The sequence below is a fragment of the Leptidea sinapis genome, chromosome 46 (genome assembly GCF_905404315.1).
Source record: "Leptidea sinapis chromosome 46, ilLepSina1.1, whole genome shotgun sequence".
NCBI classification, from domain to species: domain Eukaryota; kingdom Metazoa; phylum Arthropoda; class Insecta; order Lepidoptera; family Pieridae; genus Leptidea; species Leptidea sinapis.
In genome coordinates, this window is record NC_066310.1 from 8,281,926 (window position 1) to 8,307,577 (window position 25,652).

The window sequence follows — 25,652 nt, forward strand, 5'->3', positions numbered from 1 at the left end:
CGCACAAGGAAGCTCATTACACAGCGTTGTAGTACGCGGAAGAAAGCTCCTTGAAAACCGCACTGTCGAGGACCGCCACACATCCGACAGATGGTGGGGATGATATCCTAACTTGTGGCGTGTCGTGCAAAGGTGGAATTCAGCGGCTGGAATCAGGTTAAACAGCTCGTCAGAAAACTCCCCTCTACGCAACGCCAAGTGATCCAACCGTTCGCAGAGCACTGGGTCCCCGACAATTCGAGCTGCTCTGCTCTGCACGCGGTCAAATGGATTGAGCTTATACTGGGGTGCGCCAGACCAGAGATGACAGCAATACTCCATGTGTGTCCGTACCTGCGCTTTGTACAGCGCTAGAATGTGGGCCGGCTTGAAGTATTGCCGTGCTCTATTAATGACGCCCAGTTTCTTTGAAGCCAATTTGGCTTTGTCCTCCAGATGGCCACAAAATTGGCAATCGCTCGAGATTTCAAGACCCAGTATACCGCTACTAGGCGAGGCTTTTAGGGAGGTGTTGTCGAAGAGCGGTGATACGACAAATGGGGTTTTTTTAGTGGTAAACGCGCAAACTTGAGTCTTCTGGGGGTTAAATTGGACAAGGATCAATTTACCCCATTCCGCGACCTTCTCGAGAGAGGACTCGATAGAAGACACAAGTTTCTCCTGGCACTGGTCGACGATTTCCCGAGAGAGACCTGCATGGCCAGCAATGTATGTTGGAGTTGTCCAACATATCATTGATATGCAGAAGAAACAGCGTAGGAGATAGCACACAGCCTTGGGGCACTCCAGCATTCACGGGCTTCGGGTTCGAGCAATATCCGTCGACAACGACCTGTATGCTGCGCCCAGTGAGGAAGCTGGAGGTCCACTTGCAAAAGCTCTCGGGAAGCCCAAATGATGGAAGTTTTGAGAGGAGCGCCTTGTACCATACACCTTCAAAGGCCTTCGCTATATCCAGGCTAACTGCTAGGCCTTCCCGCTTGCTTTCAATAGCCGCCGCCCATCTATGCGTTAGGTATACCAAAAGATCTCCTGCCGACCGACCATGGCGAAAGCCGAACTGTCGGTCGTTGATCAACTGACCTTTTAGATATACCAAGAGCTGGTGGCTGATTACGCTCTACATGATTTTGGAGAGGAGGGAGGTAATAGCAATAGGGCTGTAGTTTGCCGGATCCGAACTGTCTCCTTTTTTTGGATCGGATGGACAAGGGCTGACTTCCATGAGTCAGGGACCACGCCTTTGGAATAAGAGTGCCGGAATAAATGCGTTAGCAGCGGCGTCAACTCAGGGGCACACGTTTTAAGCACGATTGGAGAAATGCCATCCGGCCCGCTCGACTTCCTTACGTCAAACGAAAACAGTGCTCGCCTAACAGTTTTCTGTCTGAACTGTACTTCAGGCATAGAGCTCTGACACCGCGGGATGGTCGGCGGTGTTTTTCCGTTGTCGTCAAGAGTCGAGTTGTAGGCAAAAAGAACGCAAAGGAGATCAGCTTTCTCTTTTGCGATTCGACAACAACCAGAACTTGCGTGGTCCGGTCGGGTAACTGGAAAGCTGCTCGCCGATTTTGACGACGTGCTTCGATTTCGCACGGGCGATTTGCCGCTTAAAAAATCTGGAGGCACGGTTATATTTCATCTTAAGAAATTTGCAGTTCGGATCCTTTGTGCCTATCACCGCAACCCAAGATCGATACGCCTGTTTTTTGCAGTCAGATGCTGCTTTAACTGACGCATCGAACCAGGGCTGTGATCTGCCACCGGTCGGTACTACAGAGCTTGGTATAAAAATATCCATGCCCTGTAGTATCACAGTGGCTACTGCAACGGCGCAGGCTGCAACTAGGATCATCAGAAGGGAAACAAACATTGCCCCAAGGGTAGGATGCAAAAAAAGGAACGCATCCTATCCCGATCTGCTGACTTGTAGTGCCAAGCGCGGCGGGTCGCTGGTGGTCTGCGACGATGGCGTTGGATAGGCACTACACTCCTGACCAGGCAATGATTGGACGTTCCGAGAGGGGCGTCGACAAATACCTGATAACCATCGGGATGTGTAATGAGGCAAAAAATTGTGCTCAATTTTGTACCCGGGGTACGTTAAATATGACGTATCGCTAGGTCGATATATCTGCGTCTCCGTAAGGAAACACAAGGCCGGCTGCGCCGTCTTAAGGTGGTGGTGGACGGCGTTTAAATTGGAGTGGATTCCCCTGATATTGCAAAAGTCCACGTTGAGTGTGGAGCGGGGTGCCGTGGTGTTACTGCCTCGTTTGTCCTCAGTCATGCGCGGTTCTGTGCCCTCCCCAGAATACGAAGGGCAGCCCGAGCGAGAGGGAGGATTCTCCGGCACCCTCCTGGGGTAATTTTTTTTTTTCAAGTCCGCTCTCATATTTTGTTGGGGGGAGGGGGGGGGGGAATTGATGGCCTCCGGTCCTCGACACTAACATGCGAAATATAGCGGCACTAGGCCACTACTTCACGCCAGTATTCTGTGTGAGTGTGGTAATTAACCCGGACGAGTCTGGCCCGATTGTGCTGATGTCATAAGACGGCAGCGTGACTCTCCCACTTCTAAAAATTGCATTTGAAATTACGCCAGAAATTTGAAAGAAATTTCAAGATTTAAGCTTAGCAACGCTCAATATGGACGAGGGTGGTGAATATATTATTACAACGATCTGTTTTCTCGATCAGAGCCTAGAGAAGACTGGTTGTTTTTACTGGTTACTTTTTTCGTGCATGTCATTTATTCTGCTTACTGCACATGGAAAAAATTTGGATTTCGTTGTTCTTTCTTTAATTTATAATTATAATGTTTTTCTGTGCACACCAGATTAATGGCGTACAATTTGAATACGCTGTGAGCCAAAAACTAAACTAAAATTGTTATTTTGTAGGTATTTTCGAAGAATATATTAATACGATTGATAAAAAAAATACTTGATGCAATTGCTTAATATTGCCATAAAATTTTCTTGTATATAATCTATTAATAAATTGTTTTATAATAAATTTCAGTCATATTGTGTAAAAAGTTTAATTTAATTTACTAGTATTTTGTTTTATAAAATAAAAAATAAAAATAAAATCATTTTATTGCAGGTCAGGGACCCATAGAAAACAAGTTTACATATAAGTAGGAAGTCAAAATATTTTAAAATTATAAATAGAATATGTATGAAGATAATTAATTAATATAAAATTAAAGTCACTTCAAAATAAATAAAAATAAATAGTCATTTTACGTTAGGGATCTGGTGTACCCTTAGCCAGTGTTTGTAAAACACATTGTCAATGGATGCCTCAGCGACAACCTTAATCATCTTATTATTAGAATAACGGACGGTTTCCCAGAAACCCGCTATTCTATTCCGTATAACAGCGTAGTAGTCCGGGACTCCAGCGTCGGCGAACATGCCCGACGCGCTACAATACCTCGGCATTTTTAATAAAATGCGAAGGGCATCATTATATTGAACCCTGAGGATGTTAAAGGATCTTTTGGTGTAGTTGATCCATAATTGTGAAGTATAAAAACTCATACAGTACGCATTAAACAACGTAACTTTAACATCCTCAGTGCACCGAGAAAATCGGCGAGCGATCATGTTGCACCTTATTGCCAGTGACCTTCGCTCTCGCTCTATGTCAAGGTCGTCGCTGAGGGACCCCGTCAACATGTGTCCGAGATACCTGAACTGTTGCACAACCCGAACTGGTGTCCCATCTAATAAAACTGGTGGTATCCTCTCCGGACCTTTACCAGCTCTAAAGACCAACATTTCTGATTTGCGTACATTGTATTTTAATCCATGTCTTAAGGCGTAACTTTCGCAAATCGATACTAATTTACGAAGACCGTTTATTGAGGGGCTAAGTAGCACCATGTCATCAGCGTAGCTTAAGTTGTTAAAACAAACTCCGTCAATATGACAACCGATGCCAGTACCACTCAGCTCCCCAATAAGGTCATTAACGTAAAGATTAAACAGGTCTGGAGAGGTTAGCCCCCCCTGACGTACACCACACTCTAATCTAAACTCACTAGAGGCTGTGTCGCCCCAACGCACAATGTTCGTTTGATTCTCGTACCAATATCTCATCAGCACGACACTACCGCTGTGGACGTTTGAGTCACGCATTTTTCTCCATAATATATTATAATTAACAAGATCAAATGCGCGACTCAGATCCAGGAAACACGCATAGATTGATGTTTCACGACTTTTATAATAATTCACGGCATGCTTTAGAGACAGAATTGCCGAGTCTGTAGAGAGACCGGGACGAAAACCAAACTGAGAATCATTAATCCGTATATTCTTCATCAGTTCAGGCTGCAACAACCGCTCAAGTACCTTACCAGCAATTGTCCCTAGTGAAATAGGCCTATAGTTAGCTATATTGGACATGTCACCCATCTTGTTTTTCGGCACAGGAACCACTACTGTCTTTAACATATCTGCAGGAAGATAGCCATATTTAATACACATATTAAATAGCGTTGAGAGGGCCTCATACAATTTGTTTCCAGCGTAGAGCATGTGCTCAACACCCAGACCATCATGGCCTGGTGACTTACCGCATTTCATATCTTTAATCGTTCGGAATATAACTGTTGGACTAAAGTTTACTATTTCAGACGATGGTGTCAATGGCTGGGAGTCAGTCACATGCGCCACGTCTAATGGTTTCACGGAGAAATGTTTTGCGAACATGTTGGCTATCTCCGTGCTATCCTGTACGTTACTGACATTTAGTGGCCTACTTTCTTTTTTATTTAATGACTTAGTAGCTTTCCAAAACTGTGTAAAATTTTTGTCAGCTCTATGCGTCGCTAAAATGTCCATTTTTATAGATTCCTCATTATTCAGGCACCACTTTAATTTCTTTTTAAATATAGCGCGGGTCTTCGCCATATCATTATATATTTCTCCACTACTAGGCCTACCACAGTCTACCCAAAACTTAAAAAACAATCTTGCAGTTTGATAACTATCTTTTACGTGATGATTCCAGCCCACTACTTGTTTTTTATGGCGGGATTTGTGCACACCAGATCTCAAATATTTACTATTAATAGCTGCATATTTTAAAATACCAATTACATCATTGTAAAAATTATTAATAAAATCTAAAACACCCTTAGAGCTATATAAATTGTTTGCATTACAGTGACTAGAGTCAAGTAACTTATTAAGATTTTCAGTACATAGATTAGTATACATATTTATTTCATCTGCATTTCTCTGTCCCCATCTGACGTCCTTATTTAAATTATCATTATTACATTCCTTACTATCTACTTTTTTAGTTATAAGCTTAATATCACAGTTAACAAACAGTGGGAAATGATCAGACCAACTAACACTGTTATCCACATACACACATACAACTGTATTTTGTGCAGCAATAGTTGTCAGGCAATGATCCAGCCACTTGGTCGTTCCATGAGACTCACTAAGGAAGGAAAATGTTCCCGAGTCTGCTCCTAATGCATCTATATCCGCACAAACCCATGTTTGCTCCTCACAAAATGACAGCATCTCTCTGCCGAATCTAGCTGAGGGGTGCGCGTTGTAGTCACCGAGCATAAATACGGTCTCAATCCCACATTCTTCAATCACTGCACTCATCCTACTAAGAATATCCGTGAACTCTGGCAAATTATCTTCTATATCAATAGGCATATATACGTTAAATAGTAATAAATGGCGATCCACAGAACTAATTTTGACAGCCGCCAACCTATCACTCTCACAATCCACTACAGTTACATTATTAAAAAGAGACTTACGCCACATGATAGTTAAACCTCCGTAGGGACGTCCACGCAATATCCCAGCTGAGGAGTCCACGGATGACTTCGAGAATGATGCAAAATTATCATCTATCTGATGTATAAAGTCGAGGTCGTGCTGGAGAAGCCATGTCTCCTGAAGCGCTATAATATCAGCGGTTTTACAAATTTTTCTCACAGCATCTATGGACCGCCTAATGCTTTTACAATTAAACGAAACCATACGTATTAAGTTAGCTTGTAGGTAATACTGTACTGACATTATCGATCATATTTAGCGGCGGTCTTCGTATATCGCTCTTTGTACCGTCTATATACCAACCCAGCAGGCCAAAACTTCCCATCCAAAAAGATTTCAAGTTTCTGGGTAGGTATCGTGACTTTAAAAGAATTAAAGGATGTTTCATGTCGCTGTATGAGCTGCTCGACGCATATGCATTCTTCACCCATGTCCGCAATGTGGTGTAAAATATTATCTACAGAGACCGATTTCTGGGCACGAGAAATATATATGTAGCAATGGGGGTCCGCTACTTTGATTTTACACTGCGCGTCCGAGGTTCCTGTTCCTCGCATATTTCTCAATTTGCTCAATTTTTTTTTATTTTCTACAACCGTAAATGTCGCATTTTTAACATGCGTCATTGTTTCGTTATGACTCGACGCATCGCTCACCACGGCAGGTGCAGCGTAAGCTGTTACGCTAGATTGACCCGCACTCACATGTGCCATTCGGGCGCTTCTTGTTTGCCGCGGTCGGGCCGTTTCGAAAACGATATCGCGATAGGTCGGCGTATACGCATTTACATCGCAGGGTGCGTGTGTGCGTGCAGGCGGTGGTACTGTCACAGGCGGAAGCGAATTCGACTGTGATGATAAGTCTGTTCTCTTATGCACGTTTTTACGGTTGGTCGGGGTAATCGAACTCCGTGCTACTCTTGCAGGAGTAGGTTGCAGTGATGGCGGAGTCGCAGCTGTTAATGAAGATTTCCTCTTTTGGGGAGTCGTCACATTATTTTTTTTTTTTTTTTTTTCTATTTGTTGAATGGAGTTGCGTAATTCACCAAGTTCCGCACTCAATTTTAACTGAAATTTTACAAGATCGTTTTTCATATTCAACATATCCTTCAAAATTCGTGTAACATCAACATGGTCAAACAAAACCGGTGGCAACCGGTTTAAGTCCTTGGCAACAAAGTTAGGCTGCGCATCGGGGTCTACTTCCTTCAATAACCTAATAACATCCTTGATATTCCGTTTCTTCTTGTCATCTCCTTTACGCTGCACATGTCTCACTTTATCACCACACGATTTATACAGAATACCTTTTCCATCTTCAATTTCTGTGTCTGTAAAATTGGTAGCACAAATCTGGGTGATACTTTGTTCGTCTAGTATATCCAATTTGTTTTGTACAAACGTTAGAAACTCATTAATAATAATTAATTGGCCCGTCATATCTCATGAATTGGGCCAGCGTCTAAGATAACATTATGTACACGGTGAACTAAACTACAGTGCGAAGCTCAAGCGTTACGACGCACGTCCACTCAACAACACGGCCCGATCGGAACTGACACGGCCCGATCGGAACTGATAATTTTTAATTTTTTTAATTTTAATTTTTAAGTCTTGTTTTTGCCTATTGTAAATATCTATTATGAAATGCTGTGAATGCCTTTAAGTAATAGATATACTAGACTATATAGAATCTTAATAATGTCTAAGCAAATGTCATGTATATCTATTGTTGGTGTTCCAATATATAAATAAAAACGTTATACGAAATCATCGATGCATCCTGATGTTAAACCAATCAAAAGAAATCCTTGCTGTGGAGCTGCTCTGATGACAACCTATGTAACAAAAACTGGCAACAATACACTACCTAGATTAAAGTTTCTGACAATAACACATATTTTCTTTATTTATTTTATCACAGAACTTGTGTTAGGTTATAATGATACTATTGTAGAACTTACTTCTAATAACAGATTCACAAAATTAATAATAAAATGTGGTTTTTGTGCGAGTATACTTTCCTTTAGTATTTTATTTACTGTCTTAAGAAAGCATCGTTTACTGTTACTAAAAAAATCAGTAGTGTTACAGTGCTTATTATAGTTGTATAGAGTGCGACAAAAAACAGGAATTTCATAATAGTTGGTGTAAGTCAGCGGCACTTGGAATAGAGCCGTTTTATTTACTCATGTGTTCGTGTGTCTAGTCAGGTCTATAAAATCATTAAATGTACTTTAGATAACTCCTACGACTCCTAAGCACTTTCATATGGTTTAATTTCCTTTAAACATTTATTTAATTTTTAAATATTTATTAGATATAAAAATCAAAGTATCATGGTAAAATCATAAGGTGGTTATCATCTTCTCATGGTCATACTGTTATCTATTTGTTATAATCTTATTTTTAATCATCGTTATAATCTTCTTCTCCCTCAGAGCGCCATTTAATTCAGAAGCGGCAGTAGTATCTAGTATATAAGAAATGTCATCAAAAATAATTCTAAACGGATAAAATAAATGCCTTTAATGACTTTTAATAGCTTAACGGCCGTTCCCAATACTGTGTCTATCTTACTTGAGATAAAAATCGTAACTATCGTTGACTTTTCTGCCCCAATAAACTTATCGACGACAATTCACCTTATCCGTACATGCTGTCTGTCAATGGCCATTATAAGGCGATAAGAATGACTCTGGTATATTGGGACACCTTCAGATTATAGACAGCTAATTACTGACAGTAGAATTTATCTATCTGTAGATAGTATATTGGGTACAGCCGTAAGTCGTTTTGTTATGTTAGTTGACATATTGCATTATTTGAGCTTCATCAGGTCTGTTGGGATTTCTTTTACGACGGTAGACAGAAATGAGAATAGTAGTACCTAAGGTCGAAAGTACCCGAATAAGTCCCAGGAAAGTGAGAGACTTGTTGCCAGCGGGTTTATGTGGACGACCGAGTCTCAGACAGACACTATCAAATGCAATAACTGTCGCACTTTACGATGTCATACGTCCGCCGTTATTACAACTGCTGAATTCATACTCTTACAATATATACTGCAATAATTTATTACTTAAATATAACTTTCTTCAGCTATGTCAGCGCCGCACAAAAACTGAATGTGCTAGAGCGCTTTCGCACTACGTCCGATCAGTGACCGATCTGTATCCGTGAAAATTTAGCTCTAGAAATCTCAGACCGAATTCGGATATTGCTTACGATGCGATCTCTGATCCAATTCCAAGCAAATCAGGTGCCACTTTTTGTAATACGGCATTCAGCATTCGCGTCTTTCTTTCAATCCGCATCAACTCCTGACAATGCTATTGTACGTATGAAGCCGCAGAAGAAGTAAAGAATTCTGGGTGCACCCTCTCTTGGTGGACCGACGTTTAAAAGAAGCTTTTTACAATCACCACGCAGTGTTACGTCAATACAACAGGCAATTTTATAATTACTACCGAACGAGTGTATCCACTTTCGATTTTATTTAACATCACATGTATATATATATAAATGAATTACTGTTCGTTAGTCTCGCTAATTTTGGGCTTAAATTAATTGTGGAAGTCCAGGGAAGGTTTAATGTGGAATAAATATGAAAATGCTCGGAATTAAATAAAAGCAACGGTTTTGCTTTTCCTATGATGTGTCCTCCGTCGTTCAGAAATCAAACTAATAGTTTAAAATGAATAACTAATTAGAATTTCTTAAATCTTTCTAACTTTCTCTGGAGGTAAAAAATAAAGTTAATTTTAGGTAACTATAGTAGGTAGATTAACTATAGCTGTTAACTATCTATCAGATTATTTTTATGTAGATTGATAAATCTTAAATGTTGTCACGAATAAAATTTCTGAACGCAAACAATGTTATTTGACATTAGACAACAAACTATATTTGAGTTTTAATTTCAACTCGATACCTCCACGCGAAGAAGGAGTCTTGACAGGCAGACGGATGGACGAACAACAAAGTGATTCTATATACGGGTTCCGTTATTTCCTTTTGAGGTACGACACCCTAAAAACATTTGATAGATTTACAAATAATTTCAATTAATGAAATTCAACATACAACCCAAATTTATACGGTTTTTGAAGTACTTTTTTTTCCCCTCTAGGGAACATAATAATATAGTTATTATAATTTTGCCCCACTTGCATTACAATCTAGCCTTAACTTAGATTAATAAGTAATTCTACGTTAACTTAAGCCGTTATTAAGGGGCAGTCACTTTGTTCATGTGTCTTTTATTACTTGAATTATTTGAAGTACGGTGTTTTTTATTTCATAAAGGGATTACTTCACCGCATTGACTCTGTAAGTGCCATACCAAAACTATCGTTGTCCATACAATATTATTCCTGTTATGAACTCATGGAATTGTTGAACGAATTGTTAATGCCATTTCTGTTTAGTTCGAGCAATTTCAAATATAAAAACTGAATCCGAAGCACGAAACCAAATTAAATCCGAGCTGTTTCTGCTGTGCTATTTTACCTCTTTGTACCTGTATCCGTTTCTGATATTTATGACATTCGGGTTCATAACAAACAAAATGTAATCATTCAATCAAAAATGACATTCATGAAGATACAAAAATACTTGCTTTACCATTATTTTACTACTTCGAAGAAGTGCGTTTAGTGAGAGACTTACAGGTACACACACACATTCTGCATTTTATATTATATTTATACAAATACTAGCTTTTTCCCGGAACTTCTTCCACGTGGAATAGTTACTTTGGGCAGTTTTTTTTTTATCTTTTAGGATACTTTTCAATTAATACACACACAAACTGCTTTATTTGCATAGCGGATATGCGCTGTAAAGCATCATTGTTGACAGTCTCTTTAATAGTATATCCCTGTGAACGTTAATGAAATAGGAATTTCATCCCCATATAGGTCAAAGTTTCAAAATTGCTCATCAATATCTTATCAAGAGCCTAAATACAAAGTTTCATAGTTTTATCTTCGATAGTGACGAATTTCCATACAAATTGCCATCCCCTATTTCAACCCCTCCATTAATTTTTTTGAAATAAAAGGTAGCCTATGTCCTGTTTGAAGCTCTAGTTTATCTCTGTAGTAAATTTTTTCAAATCGGTTCGGTGGTTTAGGTGTGAAAGCGTAACAAACAAACTTACATTCACATTTATAATATTAGTAGGGATACCTATTTAAAGTGATGCAGTAAATATACTGAAATGTTTCGATTTACTTATGTGCAATAAAATAAAGAAGAGAAAAAGTATTTATATCATAAAAAAATCCTCAAAAGAACAAATTAGTGCTCCACATAAAAGACTCTGATGACAGTTGACCAGGCACCTCAGGCAGCAACATTCATTAGGATTACGCATGGACCAGCCATCGCTTGCCTCGCAATTATCTTACAGAAGTTAGCGACGCGCGCCACGAGGCCGATTAAAGATGTTATAAGCGAGCATGACAAGCCGTGTTAAGGGATAATTTCTTTAAATAAAAAAATCACGTGAAAATTTAAAATATAATTAAAATTAGCATACAGTTTGCTAATTTTCGTTATATTTTCAGATTGTCATATATTATCGTTTAACACTTAGATTTTCAATATACTAGCATATAGAAAAAGAAAGCAGGCGAAACAGAAGAACATTTCCAACGGAGATTCTATAGAGACCTTAACCGATTTTTATTGACAATTCGTAAACAGTCAGCCGCGTATGACATGGGCTCTTCATACAAATGATTTAAGTTTTCTTTAGTGTTAATTCCGCCAATATTTGTTTTTAAACAATTCGACTCGTGTTTCGCCTCTACACGAGGCATCTTTAGGACGTGTTGTCTCGCCAAAATCTGGCACGAGACTGAAGATTCTGAGTCTGTAGAGGCGAAACATGTGTCGAATTGTTTAAGAACAAATATTGGCGGAATTAACACTAAAGAAAACTTAAATAATTTGTATAATTATGGATTTCCGCAAAGTAACGCCTACTTCAATAAATTTTTCTATGAACTCCTTAGTATTTTTGAATATTAAACCCTAATTAAACCACTAGGTATAATACACACATTGACAAATTTATACATTTACATATGAAAAATTTTCTAATCAAATGAAAATGTTTTACAAAATATTAGAATCATCTAGAATTTTTTTATAAGAAAAATATGAAGTAAGTTATGATAGATTATTAACGTTAACAAATAACTATTTATGAAGCGGGTATTACAGCTAGTTTTCAATAATATATTAGAACTAAACTATGAGAGTACATTTATAGATGTTCATAGGCAGCGGTAAAGTAAAGCTTCGATAAGCAAAGGCTGATATTGAATGGCGTCAAACGTATGGTCAGAGTCTCGCTCGAATCCCAATTGCAATTTTCGTTTTGAATAGGATCACGTATGTCTAGATAGGACACGTCAGGCCACGCTCCTTCTATATAATATCATCTCTACGTTTTCTTTATGGTCTCACGAATCTATATAATTTTGATAATATGCTATGCTCTAATCTGTACGAATGTTCATGACATTACAAAGTTGTTTTATCTATGACGTCAAAAACGAAAGTAGGACTTTGAATTATCACTAAATTATATTTAATCGGAAAAACGAGAGGAAATCGGAGCGCTTACGTAAATTTAACTTGCATAGTCCTGATAAGCGAAGATGAGTATCTGATATATGCGTCTTACATAACATTGCGAATGGTTTTATGGATAGTCATCTATTAAGTTTGATAAACTTTAAAGTGCCAACACGATCTGTGCGTATTCCGTGTCTATTTTCGATCAATTCCTCAAATAATAATGTATCGCATAACAACCCGATTATGAGAATTTGTAGAGAATTTAATGAAGTGATTTTGATATATTCTTTACAAATATAAACTTGTTTAAAAATACTCTTTATAGAACTTGCTAGTTTACGTAAAATAATTTAATGTTTAACTAAAATTTCGTCATAATGTAATTTCTGTTGTGTCCACTTATTATTTTTTACTGTATTTGGTGAATGTGTGCAATTTTAATTGGATCTCAGGATCATAAAAATATGCTGTAATTGTTATTAGATGATAGTTTTATCTTGTTATCTGTTATTGTACCTTTGTTTCTTTTATATATGAGAGGGGGCAAACGGGCAAGAGGCTCACGGGATGGGGAGAGGTGAGGCAACCGCCCATGGACATCCGCAACAACAGGTGTGCCAAGAAATGCGTTGCCGGCTTTTAAGGTGAAGAGAGAACCCACATCTCTACGCAATGCTAGAGAATCAAGCCGATCGGAGATGACTAGATCGTCGATGATTCGAACCGCTCTTCGTTGTATGCGGTCAAATGGAAGAAGCTGGTACTGGGGAGCACCCGCCCAGAGGTGAGAACAGTACTCCATGTGAGGCCGAATTTGCGCCTTATAAAGTTGCAGGCGGTGGCTTTTAGTGAAGTACTGTCTCGCCTTACTGAGTACACCAAGCTTTTTTGAGGCCAGTTTGGCCTTCTCTTCCAAGTGACCAAGGAACTGAACGTCGCTCGATATATCGACGCCAAGTATGCCAATACAGGCTGTGGCAGTTAGAGGAGTGATCTACTAGTAAATAAATACTAGTGACCTACTAATAAATAATAGTAAATAAATAAATAAAAACATTAAGGTTCGCTACGTTAATGGCAATAATGTTAAAATACATATTAATACATTTTTACCTAAACATCGAAAGCAATTAAATTATTAAATCTTTCGTGAGTCATTATTAAATTATTAATTAATACGGCTTTACTCACGTTTTTGTCGGTGTCGGTACCGACTAGTTTCGGACCATTCGGAAGTCATCAGGGTGGAATGTGGTGGGTTCACGATAGGAACAGTAAGAGGTGGGACTTGACAGCGACAAAAACGTGAGTAAAGCCGTATTAATTTACTATCGTAAGCAATGTTGGTTTGCAATACTTTGTTGCTTAAAACAACTTCTGATGCTTTCAAACTCAGTATGACGTCATGACCATAGACTTATAATATACTAGCGTTTTGACAATTTGACAGTCCCATAGTGCGTCACTAATTTATTTGACTGTAACGGTAGATGCTCCCCTTTTCTATATTGCTGTATTTCCGTGAGAGATGTTTTTCTCTTTCGCACACATTGTTTGTCCATGAACCAATAGGTCAAAAAGAATGTCCATTCTAGTGAACGAACCTCTTTTTCAATGTAACTATGAGGAATTTTTGCATCTAAATAACTTTTGATCCCGACTACCTTTAAACACAAACTCAACAATTCTAAGCTTTTCCCATAAAGACCTTTCAAATGATATATTACGGGGGGTCTCTACCTATTGTGTTTTTATTTTATTATGTTTTGGGGATTTCAATGCACTTAAATCCTAGGATCTATTGTGCCCCCTTCTTGTGCTAGCGCGCCTACCCTCAACTCAAAAGGTAAGGAGGAGAATCGAGGCTACTATAAACTAGAAAACGTGTTACTGTGCCGAGATTTAAATTATATCCGGCAGACCTATTATTTTTAAAAGGCGTAGGATCCTCAGAGGGTCCAGGCAGGGCACAACCCCTGCTTTAAGTGAAGGTATTTTAAGATACCCCAGCCTGATTCTGGCAATGGCTTCGCATTCCAGAAGGATGTGTATGGGGTCTTCAGCGACTTGCTGCGAAGCCGCAGAACCGGTTGCTTAGGAATAAAATTTCCAACGCCTTCTTTGTGCTTTGTGTTATATTTAGGTGGTCATGACAAGGAAGTTTTATGTAAATAGAAATTGAAGTGGCAGTTTGTAATGTTAAATGATAATTCTGAACTTTTACTAATGTCAAGCAGTCTTGCAATCTTGCAAATAAAAGTGGAAAACGTTATACGTCCGAATAAACCAATCATAAGCAAAATGTCTAGTAATTTTTAACATTTTGCATATTTTTGGTTTATTCTCAGTTATAACTTTATACCAAGTTTATTAGTAAGACCGTAAGAATTTTCTTATTAAAGTAAGTATAAAAATTACACGCTCGCGTTCTGTACCTACGTGTAGACATATTTCCGGGACTTCATTCCCATATGTAGCGGTGATAAAATCAACATAAATTTTGCCTTGCAGTCTTTGCCTGCGTATGTACCGCTTGCAAAAAAATCAAATTGTTCGTAACTTGTTATTATATCGGTTGAAAATATGAAACCAGCCATAAAACAAGACTTTATTCAATTTTATATAATCTAATAATTTTATGTCCCATGTCGACAATTTGAAAATCAATAAAAAATGCTTGCAACATTTTGAAGTCTTCTACAACGGTTTCGCTTCACCAAATGATATTCTTGTAGCTAGATTTCATGCTGAAATAATTCAACAACACTAAATAGCTAGAGGATTATTCTAGATTCATACGTATTTCTGTATTTAATCTAAAAAATATATTCAATCAGCAGAGAATCATAAATGATGCAGTTAGGTGATTTTTTTTTAATGAAAATAAAGGACGAGACGAGCAGTACGTTTGGCTGATGGTAATTGATACGCCCTACCCATTACAATGTAGTGCCGTTGAGGATTCTTGAATAACAAAAATTCTGAGCGGCACTACAATTGCGCTCGTCACCTTGAGACATAAGATGCTAAGTCTCATTTGCCCAGTAATTTCACTAGCTATGGCACCCTTCAGACCGAAACTCAGTAATGTTTACACATTACTGCTTCACGGCAGAAATAGGCGCCGTTGTGGTACCCACATATAAATCTTAATAATAAGGCACTAGAAATTGTATAAGCGGCAGTTTATTTACAAAACGGCTGTCGCCACCTTATTATTAAGATTTATAAGGGTACCCATAATCTAGCCGGCATCCTGTGCAAATGAACCTCCCTCTGGTGAAATTCCATTTGTGAATCCTGTAAGCCTTATGATGAAGACTTCTTAGCACAGGATTTTAGCAAGGTCCACTACCTTAAATAAATTATTAAAAACCAAAATGGCCGCCATGCAATTTAAAACAATTTCTTCTTCTACAAAACTATTTAAAAAGTATCTACATAGTGTTACGTCTCATGAGACGATGCGGAACGGTTTTTTTCGATAATTTTACGTAGATAAAAGTTTCCAACTGTTCCATATTACCGATGTAAAATTTGGAATAAATTATTAAATTTAAAGTAAATGAAGTTGCTGTCGCTACCATCTTTGTCCTTAAGACACGTGCAAGTAATGGGCTCACAGTTTAAGACTTTACGAGTGCCTGAAGGTACGCCTAAATATTACGGGTGATGATGATGACTGGTTGTGATGAAAAATTGCAGTTTTTTTGGCCGCTATTTTTTTTACGCGAAACAATCTTGTTTAAGTAATGCCCGATATGTTTACTGGTAATCGTAAATTATCGATCCGGTTTATCTTTTCATAACCTATATTTTAATCTAGTTACTGTTTTTGGAATTGCAATAACGGATATTAATACTTGCAGCCGATATTAATACCATATGACCTAGATACTAAAGAATCATTGAGAGAAAAATTTTGAAGAAATAAAGATTTTGATTATTGCATTTCAATATATTTTTGATAATTTGCTTTATGTTCATAGGCATATTGACGAATTTGCTAGAATTTGCGAAAATCATAATGTTAACACGAGAAACAAACATAAACTTCTTCTGCCTACTACTCGGTTAAATCGAGTTAGTAAGTCTTTTGTTGGGCGATGTATATGCTTTTGCAACATGATCCCAGAAAAAGTACAAAACAAATGTGTTAATCAAATCAATATTTTATTGCAAGTCACATTTTACACGTGGTACTTTGAATGGGTAGACAATATGTGACGCCCTGCAAGGGCACAACAACGTCTTACATAAAATAAATAAGTCTTATACATTTTATACATTCTGATGATATTAAAAATACTGACAAAACCACTATTTTTATTAGTTTGACTATTTAAGGTACCATATTAAAAAAAAATATTAATTAACGTTTGTGCAGTAAAGGTTATTATAACATAAAGGACTTTCGTAATGATACCACAGATTGGGAATGGAGCGACCGCCCTCAGGCTATTTAATTATAAATCTTGGTATACGATACTACATTATATATTGTAGCAAAATTGTGAAGACAAAAACATAAAATCCCGATGAGTTTCTTGCACCCGTTCTTCTCAGACCTGAAACATACTTAATATACGTGTGCAGCCTAGCGAAACTCTAAGAAAAAAGCGACTCACTCGATTGTATAAAACGTGCAGTAAATGATAGATTGACAGATGACGGCTATAATCATGTTAAAAACGGAGGTACCCGAAATCCACTACGTTTTAAGCAACTGTTCGCGTTAAAACTTAGCCGGATTATACTTCGTCTCCAATCGCCATACTGAAATTACTACTATTTCAAACTTATGTCAAAACACTTATAAGGTATTTACATCCTCTTTGATTGTATGGGTTGTAGATATGACGTTCGATAAGTGATTTTAAATCCGATTCTTTTAAAAATTATTTAAAAAATTTAATGAACATTAAAATTAACTAATTAAATAAAACATGTGCTTATATACAAAACAAATATAAAAGTAAGCGCCAATTGTAAGGTGACTTCACAATTGTGTCCAAGACGTATTAAAAGTTATCGGGTTGAACCTTTAAGTTTGTTTTCTTGTTTTTTAAGTAACGAACGCATTGCGTTATTTAGAAACAGCGTTACGGTGGTTCGTTCTTGTTAGAGGGATGGTTTCCTGTACAAAATGAATTGTGCGATGATGGGACAAGTCGACTTAAATGCGAATTCTGCCATGAATGGAACCAGCTTAAAATATCGAGAATAAAAGAGAACTTTTCTTTCAGGAGAACCTTATTCACTTACCCAAGTATTAATTATTTTTTATAATGCTAATGCTTAGATTGAGGATTCGTCTCCGTTGCGCTCCAACTAGATACCGCCGGTGTAGTCCCAAAGTACGACGACTAATACTACAACCAAGTGGGCGTACTAGAGCCAGTCTCGAACAATGTGTGACGTTGACGCCATATTTAACTCATTGCATGTGTTCTGTTAAACTTTGCTAATAATTGAAACTAAACTGGTTGCGTGGTAAAACTTTGTAATAATATTAATAGAGAATACAAGAAATAGGAAAGACACTGCGATCACATATCATCAGTATTTATTTTGAATTTTATTAATTTCAATATAAAATAACACTAAGCAATGTCACAAAATTTGAAAGATGCCATTGAGTGTCACGATGCCACGCACACAAGCATCTATTAGTTGCCGTAATAAAAAAGCTGTTGTTCTTACTTCTTCTATTTGGAGCGCAGCAGAGACCAATCCTTAATCTAAGTTCTAATGAATTTGAAGGTATATACTACTTTATCTGAATGTCCTACGTATGAAACTAGTCGAACCATCAATTTCAGAGATCAACTGTAACAATAAGACAACACAACTGTAAGAATTTTTCGTAGGTAAGTCATGTAATGTATATCATCAGCATATTCGGTGCGCACTCTATTGTTTATCTACGAAACTTCTACCATAAATCAGACGAGCCATAAATAAGCAAAGCTAACAGACTACTATAACCGGGAGGCCAACGAAGCTGCAACGGTTACACAACGTGGTTCAAGAAGTTAAACATAGATGGCAGGGAATATGAAAAAAAATTGCAGTGAATGTACATCCTATGAATTTTTGAATAGATATAGATACCAAAGTTTTGTGTCTAATAAAACAAGAATATAATATTATTACTTATATATTCTATTTATTTATTATTCATACTATAATTCTTACATATACTTGGTATTTATTACTGTAATTTACACTTTTCCTTTTTGTCATACTAATTATTTTGGAATCCCAGCGTACACTCCATAGGGAGTGTACGCTGGGATTGCTTGCTCCTCTCTCTCCCCAAGGGAAGGTCGCCTCCGATGAAGGCTTAGAGGCAGAAGGTCTACTCGAAAAACCGACAACGATATATTCGGAACGATACGATAATACTCAGAATATATCGCACCTACCCACCCTACTCTAACAAATGTTCGTATTCCATATCGTTTATCTTAACAACATCGTAACCATAGACTAATATTTTGATTATCTGTGCTATGTCGCTGTTAAGTGTCAAAACTTGCGTATAATAAAATGTAATAAAAAGTAACTCAACCCTTCTCGTTGACTTCCTATTTCTCAGGCGGCCATTTGCATTACTTTCTACGCATAAACGATCAACAAAATTACTTAAATTACTTGGTAGTAAAAAAATCCTATTGAATAGTAAATCAGATATAATTATTTTAATAATATTTATTAAGTATGTAAATTGTATGGCAAAAACGACAGCCTAGAAGGTGTCGTTGAGATTATCATAAAAGTGACGTTTGATTATTTGTCAAATTTGAATATTCGTCTCTGACAATTTTAACTAAGAGTAGGGTTAAGACCGATAATATCGAAAAATGTTTCCTTCGTTCAATCATCGTTTCGACATTGAATACGATGTAACTAAGAATAGGATTCGACACGACTAATGCCACGATCGATTTTAGGAGTAGGCGCGGTAGAGGGCACTTGCCCAAACCCCAAGTGGGTAGGATCTTAGGTTTAACCCGAATCCCCCATAACCTACGCAGACTTAGGCTGCGATGGTTGGTTGCTTGAACATTCACCACCCGTCGTTATCCCGGAAGGTAGCCCTTTCACTTTGTCTTGGCGCAAAACAAAAAGTTCTGATTATTGGAATTTTGTAACATTAACCATTGAGTTATAATTTTTGTCGTAACATTTAAATATTATCAGTTGGTGTGTTTAAATAATCGATGTGTGATTACGGTCAGCATTGGAATACTGTTAAGTTTCGCATTTAAAATTAATTTGGGAGTTGGGACTATATTGTATAGAGACTTAATCTTATGTAATTTTTCTCTGATTGCCATAAACCTTAGATAATTTATGCGTCTAGGTAGACTGTAACAGCCGTGAACACGTCAAAAAAAAAGTAACTGACGTTTCGGGAGTGTAAGATACATAGCTGTCATGCACAGTAAAGTAATAAACCCTGGTCTGTTGACATGCGTTTCTTTACAGGAGCAGGCTGTATCTAGACGTATTAATTATCGATGCCAAAAACATATTCCATAAATTTAGAGGAACAATAATCAAGTAGGAATATTAAATATTGTGAATAACTTTTAATCCATACATTTAACTGCTGTATTTAATAACACAAGAAAATGTGTTTTAATAGCTTTTATAACTAAACAATTTATTAATGATGTAGGTATAATCCTAGATCACACATTCTCTCACTGTGACATGCTGCACTGTCGGGCGAGAAATACTTTGCACAAGCTGTCATTTTTACCGATACTTTCACTAATAATTGCGCATAGAACTGGTAATCAAATAAAATTAATCAATTCAATTTTCTTTATTGCGAATTTGGGGAATGTACAGGTGTACAGGAAATACAAAAATTCATGTATTTTTTGCAGCAAAACTCTGCATGATTACAGCATGCAACATTAAAAACATATTATTATACCATTACAAAACTTTCAATACTATAAAAAGTGTTTGCGTGTTATCTATACGCGCGATTGAAGTAAAACTTAATTATAATTAACTTTAGGAATAATTAACAGATACATATATATACTTCTTTTGCTTATCTGAAAGCTCATAGACAAAATATGTTATTTCCGTTTGCCTTTGTTTGTCCCACCTATTCTAGGACATCTAGTATATAACAAATATTCTTAAAAAGTTGAAAGACAAGAAGATTTAATTTATACCATTACATATATACTTACATTAAATAAAGCCATGTTATTAATAAATAATTGAATTATTAATATCACACATATCAATCTAACGTTGTTATTGAATATGAACGAATATGGCTCTATGGGCTCGGACCTTTTGCCTGTCCGATGGACGAAGAAAAATTAACGAATGTCGCAAACATCACACTGAGAACTTTTATTTATTACAAAGAAGTCATAAGTAGTGCGTACACCTTCCTTCAAGGCCGGCAACGCTCCTGTGATTCCTCTGGTGTTGCAAGAGAATGTGGGCGGCGGTGACCACTTAACACGAGGTGACCCGTACGTTTGTCCTCCTCTTCCATAAAAAAAGTCATAAATGAACAAATACACTTGGAGATTTTCAGAAAATATTACAGAACAATTTGAAACAATTTTTAAACCACAAAATTATAATGGTTAAAAATTGTTTCAATTGACTTTTTTCTGCCGGAAGTACTAACGTTACTTCCGTCAGGAAAAAATATTCTGAGTTACCCCCAAGTCACGCCTAAAGAAGTTTTACTTCAATATCATTGAATACTATTAGCTAAACTGTCTAATGTCCTTATTATTACTATAATGACATATGAAAAATCTAAATAAATGTCAAAAACAATATACAACAGTTAAAATTCCGTAAGGTAACAGATAGTATATATATGTCTTATCAATCAAAAACATTAGGTATTAACTTTTTTTTTAATATAACATCAGCGGTAATATCACCTGCATTTCTATAATATCTCTGGGTAAGTGTTTACAGAAACCAGCCTAGCGAAACTCTCTAAGATAAAAGCGATTCACTCGATTGTATGAAACGTGCAGTCATTGACAGATGACGGCTATAATCTTGTAAAATAGGGGATAGCCGAAATCCTCTACATTTTAAGCAACTGTTCGCTTTCAAACTTAGCCGGATTATACTTCATCACCAATCGCGATACTGTAATTGCTTCTATTTCAAACTTATGTCAAAACCTCGCCTCTTATTACGCAGTATTAACATCCTATTTGATACAATCGAGGCCTAGCGCAAAAGAAGTTTTTTTTTAAATGGGCACAACTACTGGGTGGCTGCTACATTCACAGCTCTATGACATGTCTTTTGCTGTTGCGATTTCGAAATAAATTTAAATTACTTGTAAGAAATATAATAGTTTCGTAAGTATACACACATGGCATTGTAAGAATTTTATATTCTCTATAATAGGGATTAGTTCTATCTGTCATTTTTTATTTAAAAACTAGCTGACCCGACAGACGTTGTTCTGTAAAATAATGTTTTTATATGAATTTGTCAATAATATAATATCATAACATCAAAAATTACTTCGTATAATATGCACCCTGCTGTCGTAATGAAATTGTTTCACAGCAGAACTGTCAAACCGTGCGTCAATAAATTGTCAAAAAAAGGAAAAACAAATTTGTTGTTTTTATTTAATTTAGCAGCATTTTCGTATTTATTCACCTTTTAAACCTTCTCTGGACTTCCACAAATAATTAAAGACCAAAATTAGCCAAATCGGTCCACCCGTTCTCGAGTTTTAGCGAGACTAACGAACAGCAATTCATTTTTATATATAAAGATTGCCTTAAGCATTTCTTGTGTGCATGTGGTAGGTATACAGTATACCACATGCACATATGCACACATTTGAGGAGTAGAATAAAAAATATTTGCTAGTTGTATTTTTTATATGAATGAAGTACAAGAACCTTCCACATAAAACAAAACACGAACAGTTCTTAATTACTTTTCTTCTATTCACAGACGTAATAAACTCTTAGAAGAATAAGGGTCTCAGTGCAATATCCGTAAGATTGTAATTGACCTGTCATCCGAGATAATATATGCGATTGCTATAAAGCACGTCTGTCTGTCTGTCTGAACGTCATATACCCTTGTTCGACCCTTGCATCTGCTTCGTAATAGCCATGGAATCTTTTAAATTATATCTTTGAACCTGATATATTTTTTTTAAGTTTTACTTATTAATTTATAATGTTTTAAAGCTTCTTAGTTTAATTATTTGGCGTGTAGCTAAAATATCAGCCAATTTTTTAGTCAATGTATTATCATCATCTCTCATGATGTGGCTTCATCTTTATAAAGTTCACGTTTAAAAAATAACAAATTGTTTAAATTGGAAAGAGCGACATCTTAAATCTATTTCCTAATATGCAAATATTGTGGCTGAGCAGGTAATCAACTGTAAAAGTAGATCGTGCAGCCACAACGTGATAGTTAAAGGAGACATACAAGATTTATCAACGATACCTCACTTGGACGGTTGGCTCAGTGGAAACAGCGCATGTCACGGGGTCAAGTACCGCATCATTTAAAAATTTTGTTTTCAAATTTAATTTGTGTAACTAATTATTTATTTATTTTGCGTTTTAATAAATTTTATAGCAATAAATAGGCTAATTAGGGTCCAAGATAAGATACAAGAAATTAAGGATGACCTAAAGAAAATGAAACTAAAAAATGTAGCTGGACCAACGTTGAGAAGGAACCTTGGCCAGAGTAACTACAATGGAAAAATTTGGCCTGTGTCGAAAAATACCAAATGAAAAATAGAAAGTATTGTTAGTTTTGATAATTATTTCGTACTTTATGTAGTTTGCAATTATGGTATTATTATTGTTATAGTGTCGAAGACTATAAAAACTCTATTCATCTATGTAAGTACATATATATTCTTTTTTATATATTTATTAATAAAAAACAAATTTTACATTGCGGTTTCAAAGCAATAAAAACCACTGAGGTTTGTACAATTGCTAAATTAAGTCTACTAACAGAGTTAAATTAATAAAATTCTCAAGTAAAAATGTCAGTTGGCATACCCCTCCGAAACGGTTTGATCGATTCTATGAAATTTTATGTGTCTGAGAATAGGTTATCTATTTTTTATACTGCAATTTTTTTTATTAATTTATATGGCGATGCAACGTTTTCCGGGTCAGCTAGTATAAAATTTGCGAGATTCCACCATCATGTGATTCTTAAATGGTTTTAAAAAACTGAAAGGGCACACTTATAACGAAGAAAACTCAAAATCAATTAATAAACAACGCATTTATAACGAAACAAACATAACAAAATCCAAACAACCCCACCTCTTTCTTGAAGTCGGTTGAAAAATAAATAATATTTTATGTTCACCGCATCAAAAGTTTCACAGTGCAAAGAGATTCGATCTTGATTCCATTCACAAACGTCGATAAAGCTGACGGCTATTGTTCGTGCACTTCACTAAGTGTAAATCGTGTAATATACATTACATTACATACATTTTACATTACATATTTAAATGCGCCATTGTGCGAGAAATGTGTCTCAATAAAATGTTACCGTTCACACATTCTGGTTGATACTGCATGAATTTTATCTGTTGGTGCGACTTTGTTTATGGAAAGATTGTTTTGTACATTTAAGAATGCATTAATGCTGAATGGTTTCTGTTTTAAAAGTCCTTTGACTTTATTCTAAATGAACAAAAGTAAGCATAAACTTAATATTTATAGGAGACATGTGTTCAAACTCAAATTTAAATATTTTTATTCCAAACTGTCACTCTGTGGAGGAAAATAAATTTGTATTATGTCTAATCTGAGATCATTTATACGTCTAGATAGACTTTGACAGCTGTGAAAAAAATTGTGTGACGTCGAAAAAAATTGAGGTTTGCAGTTAACCTCTACTTTACGCAATGCTGCGTGCACTAACAAAGTGACAAAGTGACATACAAATAGCGAGTGTAAGACGAAGATTGTGACGCACACTAAAGTAATAAACCTGGCCTGTTTTTATAGTTTGTCTAGCAGCAAGAGGATCTGTCTCGAGTTTATTATCTACTTTATTCGGCTAGATGCTAGACGTATAAAATATCTAAGGTGATAATATGATTATTTATTTAGAATATGATAACATTACGTCCGTCTATTAAATCAGGCATAAAAACATAGTGATGTAGAAATTTATTTTGAGCAATTTTAAGCTTACTTAGAGTTGAGAAACAAAAACACAAGAGTAGGCTTTATATACCAGATAGAGTTTACCACTTAAACTTAAACGCTCCTGTGATTCCTCTGGTGTTGCAAGAGATTGTGGGCGGCGGTGATCACTTAACAACAGGTGACCCGTACGCTCGTTTGTCCTCCTATTCCATAAAAAAAACACGCGAACAACAGCAGACATAAAATGTTATATACTAGCTTTAACCCGCAACTTCACCCTCGTTGAATAGTTACTTTAGGCAATTTATATTTATTTTTAAAGTGAAACTTTTATTACATCGTCTCAAACTTTTTCGTCTGTGTGTTGCTTGTCGCGTGACGGTCGGTAGTTCGCAGCAGCTGACCGTGTAGTGTATAGACTATTACTCATTGAGTTGGAGACTTAGTCTACTTTTACTATTTCCCATTATCATTCCCATTTTCCAAGTATAGAATTAAGATTGATAAAGCGATTTTTATACCCTTAATGGAATATTATTCCAATAATTTTTAGTTAAATATCTATAATGTGAAAATAAGTTTCACTTTTACCGTGGTTTAATAGAACCACGCAATCCTTTTTTTAGAATACTTTTCAAATAATACAAATACAAACTGCTCTTTCCTCTGCTGGCATCTTCTATAATACAGCGCATATCCCTTGTCATTGTGGACAGTCTCTTTAATAGTATTTCCCTGTGAACTTTAATCTCCAATTTCATCCCCATGTAGGTCATAATTTCAAAAATTGTTCGAGCAAATGTTTATAAATTATTTGACATCAAGTGTCTACATACAAATTTCCTAGTTTTGTCTTCGATAGTGACGAATTTCCATACAAACTGCCATCCCCTTTTACAACCCCTCCATTTATTTTTTGCAATAAAAGGTAGCCTATGTCCTTTTTCAAGCTCTAGTCTATCTCCGTACTCAATTTTATCAAAATCGGCTCGGTGGTCTAGGCGTGAAAGCGTAACAAACTAACTTACATTCACATTTATATTATTAGTTGGGAT

At 36.4% G+C, this 25,652-nt stretch overlaps 1 protein-coding gene across 1 annotated transcript; it reads right to left on the reverse strand.

The window, feature by feature from the left end:
- Positions 1-6,056: 6,056 nt before the first annotated feature.
- LOC126977893 (uncharacterized) lies at positions 6,057-7,364 on the reverse strand. The gene has a single exon (XM_050826525.1). The coding sequence runs from the start codon at positions 7,262-7,264 to the stop codon at positions 6,068-6,070; it is 1,197 nt and encodes a 398-aa protein (XP_050682482.1). The 5' UTR covers positions 7,265-7,364; the 3' UTR covers positions 6,057-6,067.
- Positions 7,365-25,652: the final 18,288 nt, after the last annotated feature.

What these genes read in the sequence shown, in the direction of transcription:
- LOC126977893 (XM_050826525.1), bottom strand. Translation starts at nt 7,264, where the DNA reads ATGACGGGCCAATTAATTATTATTAATGAGTTTCTAACGTTTGTACAA.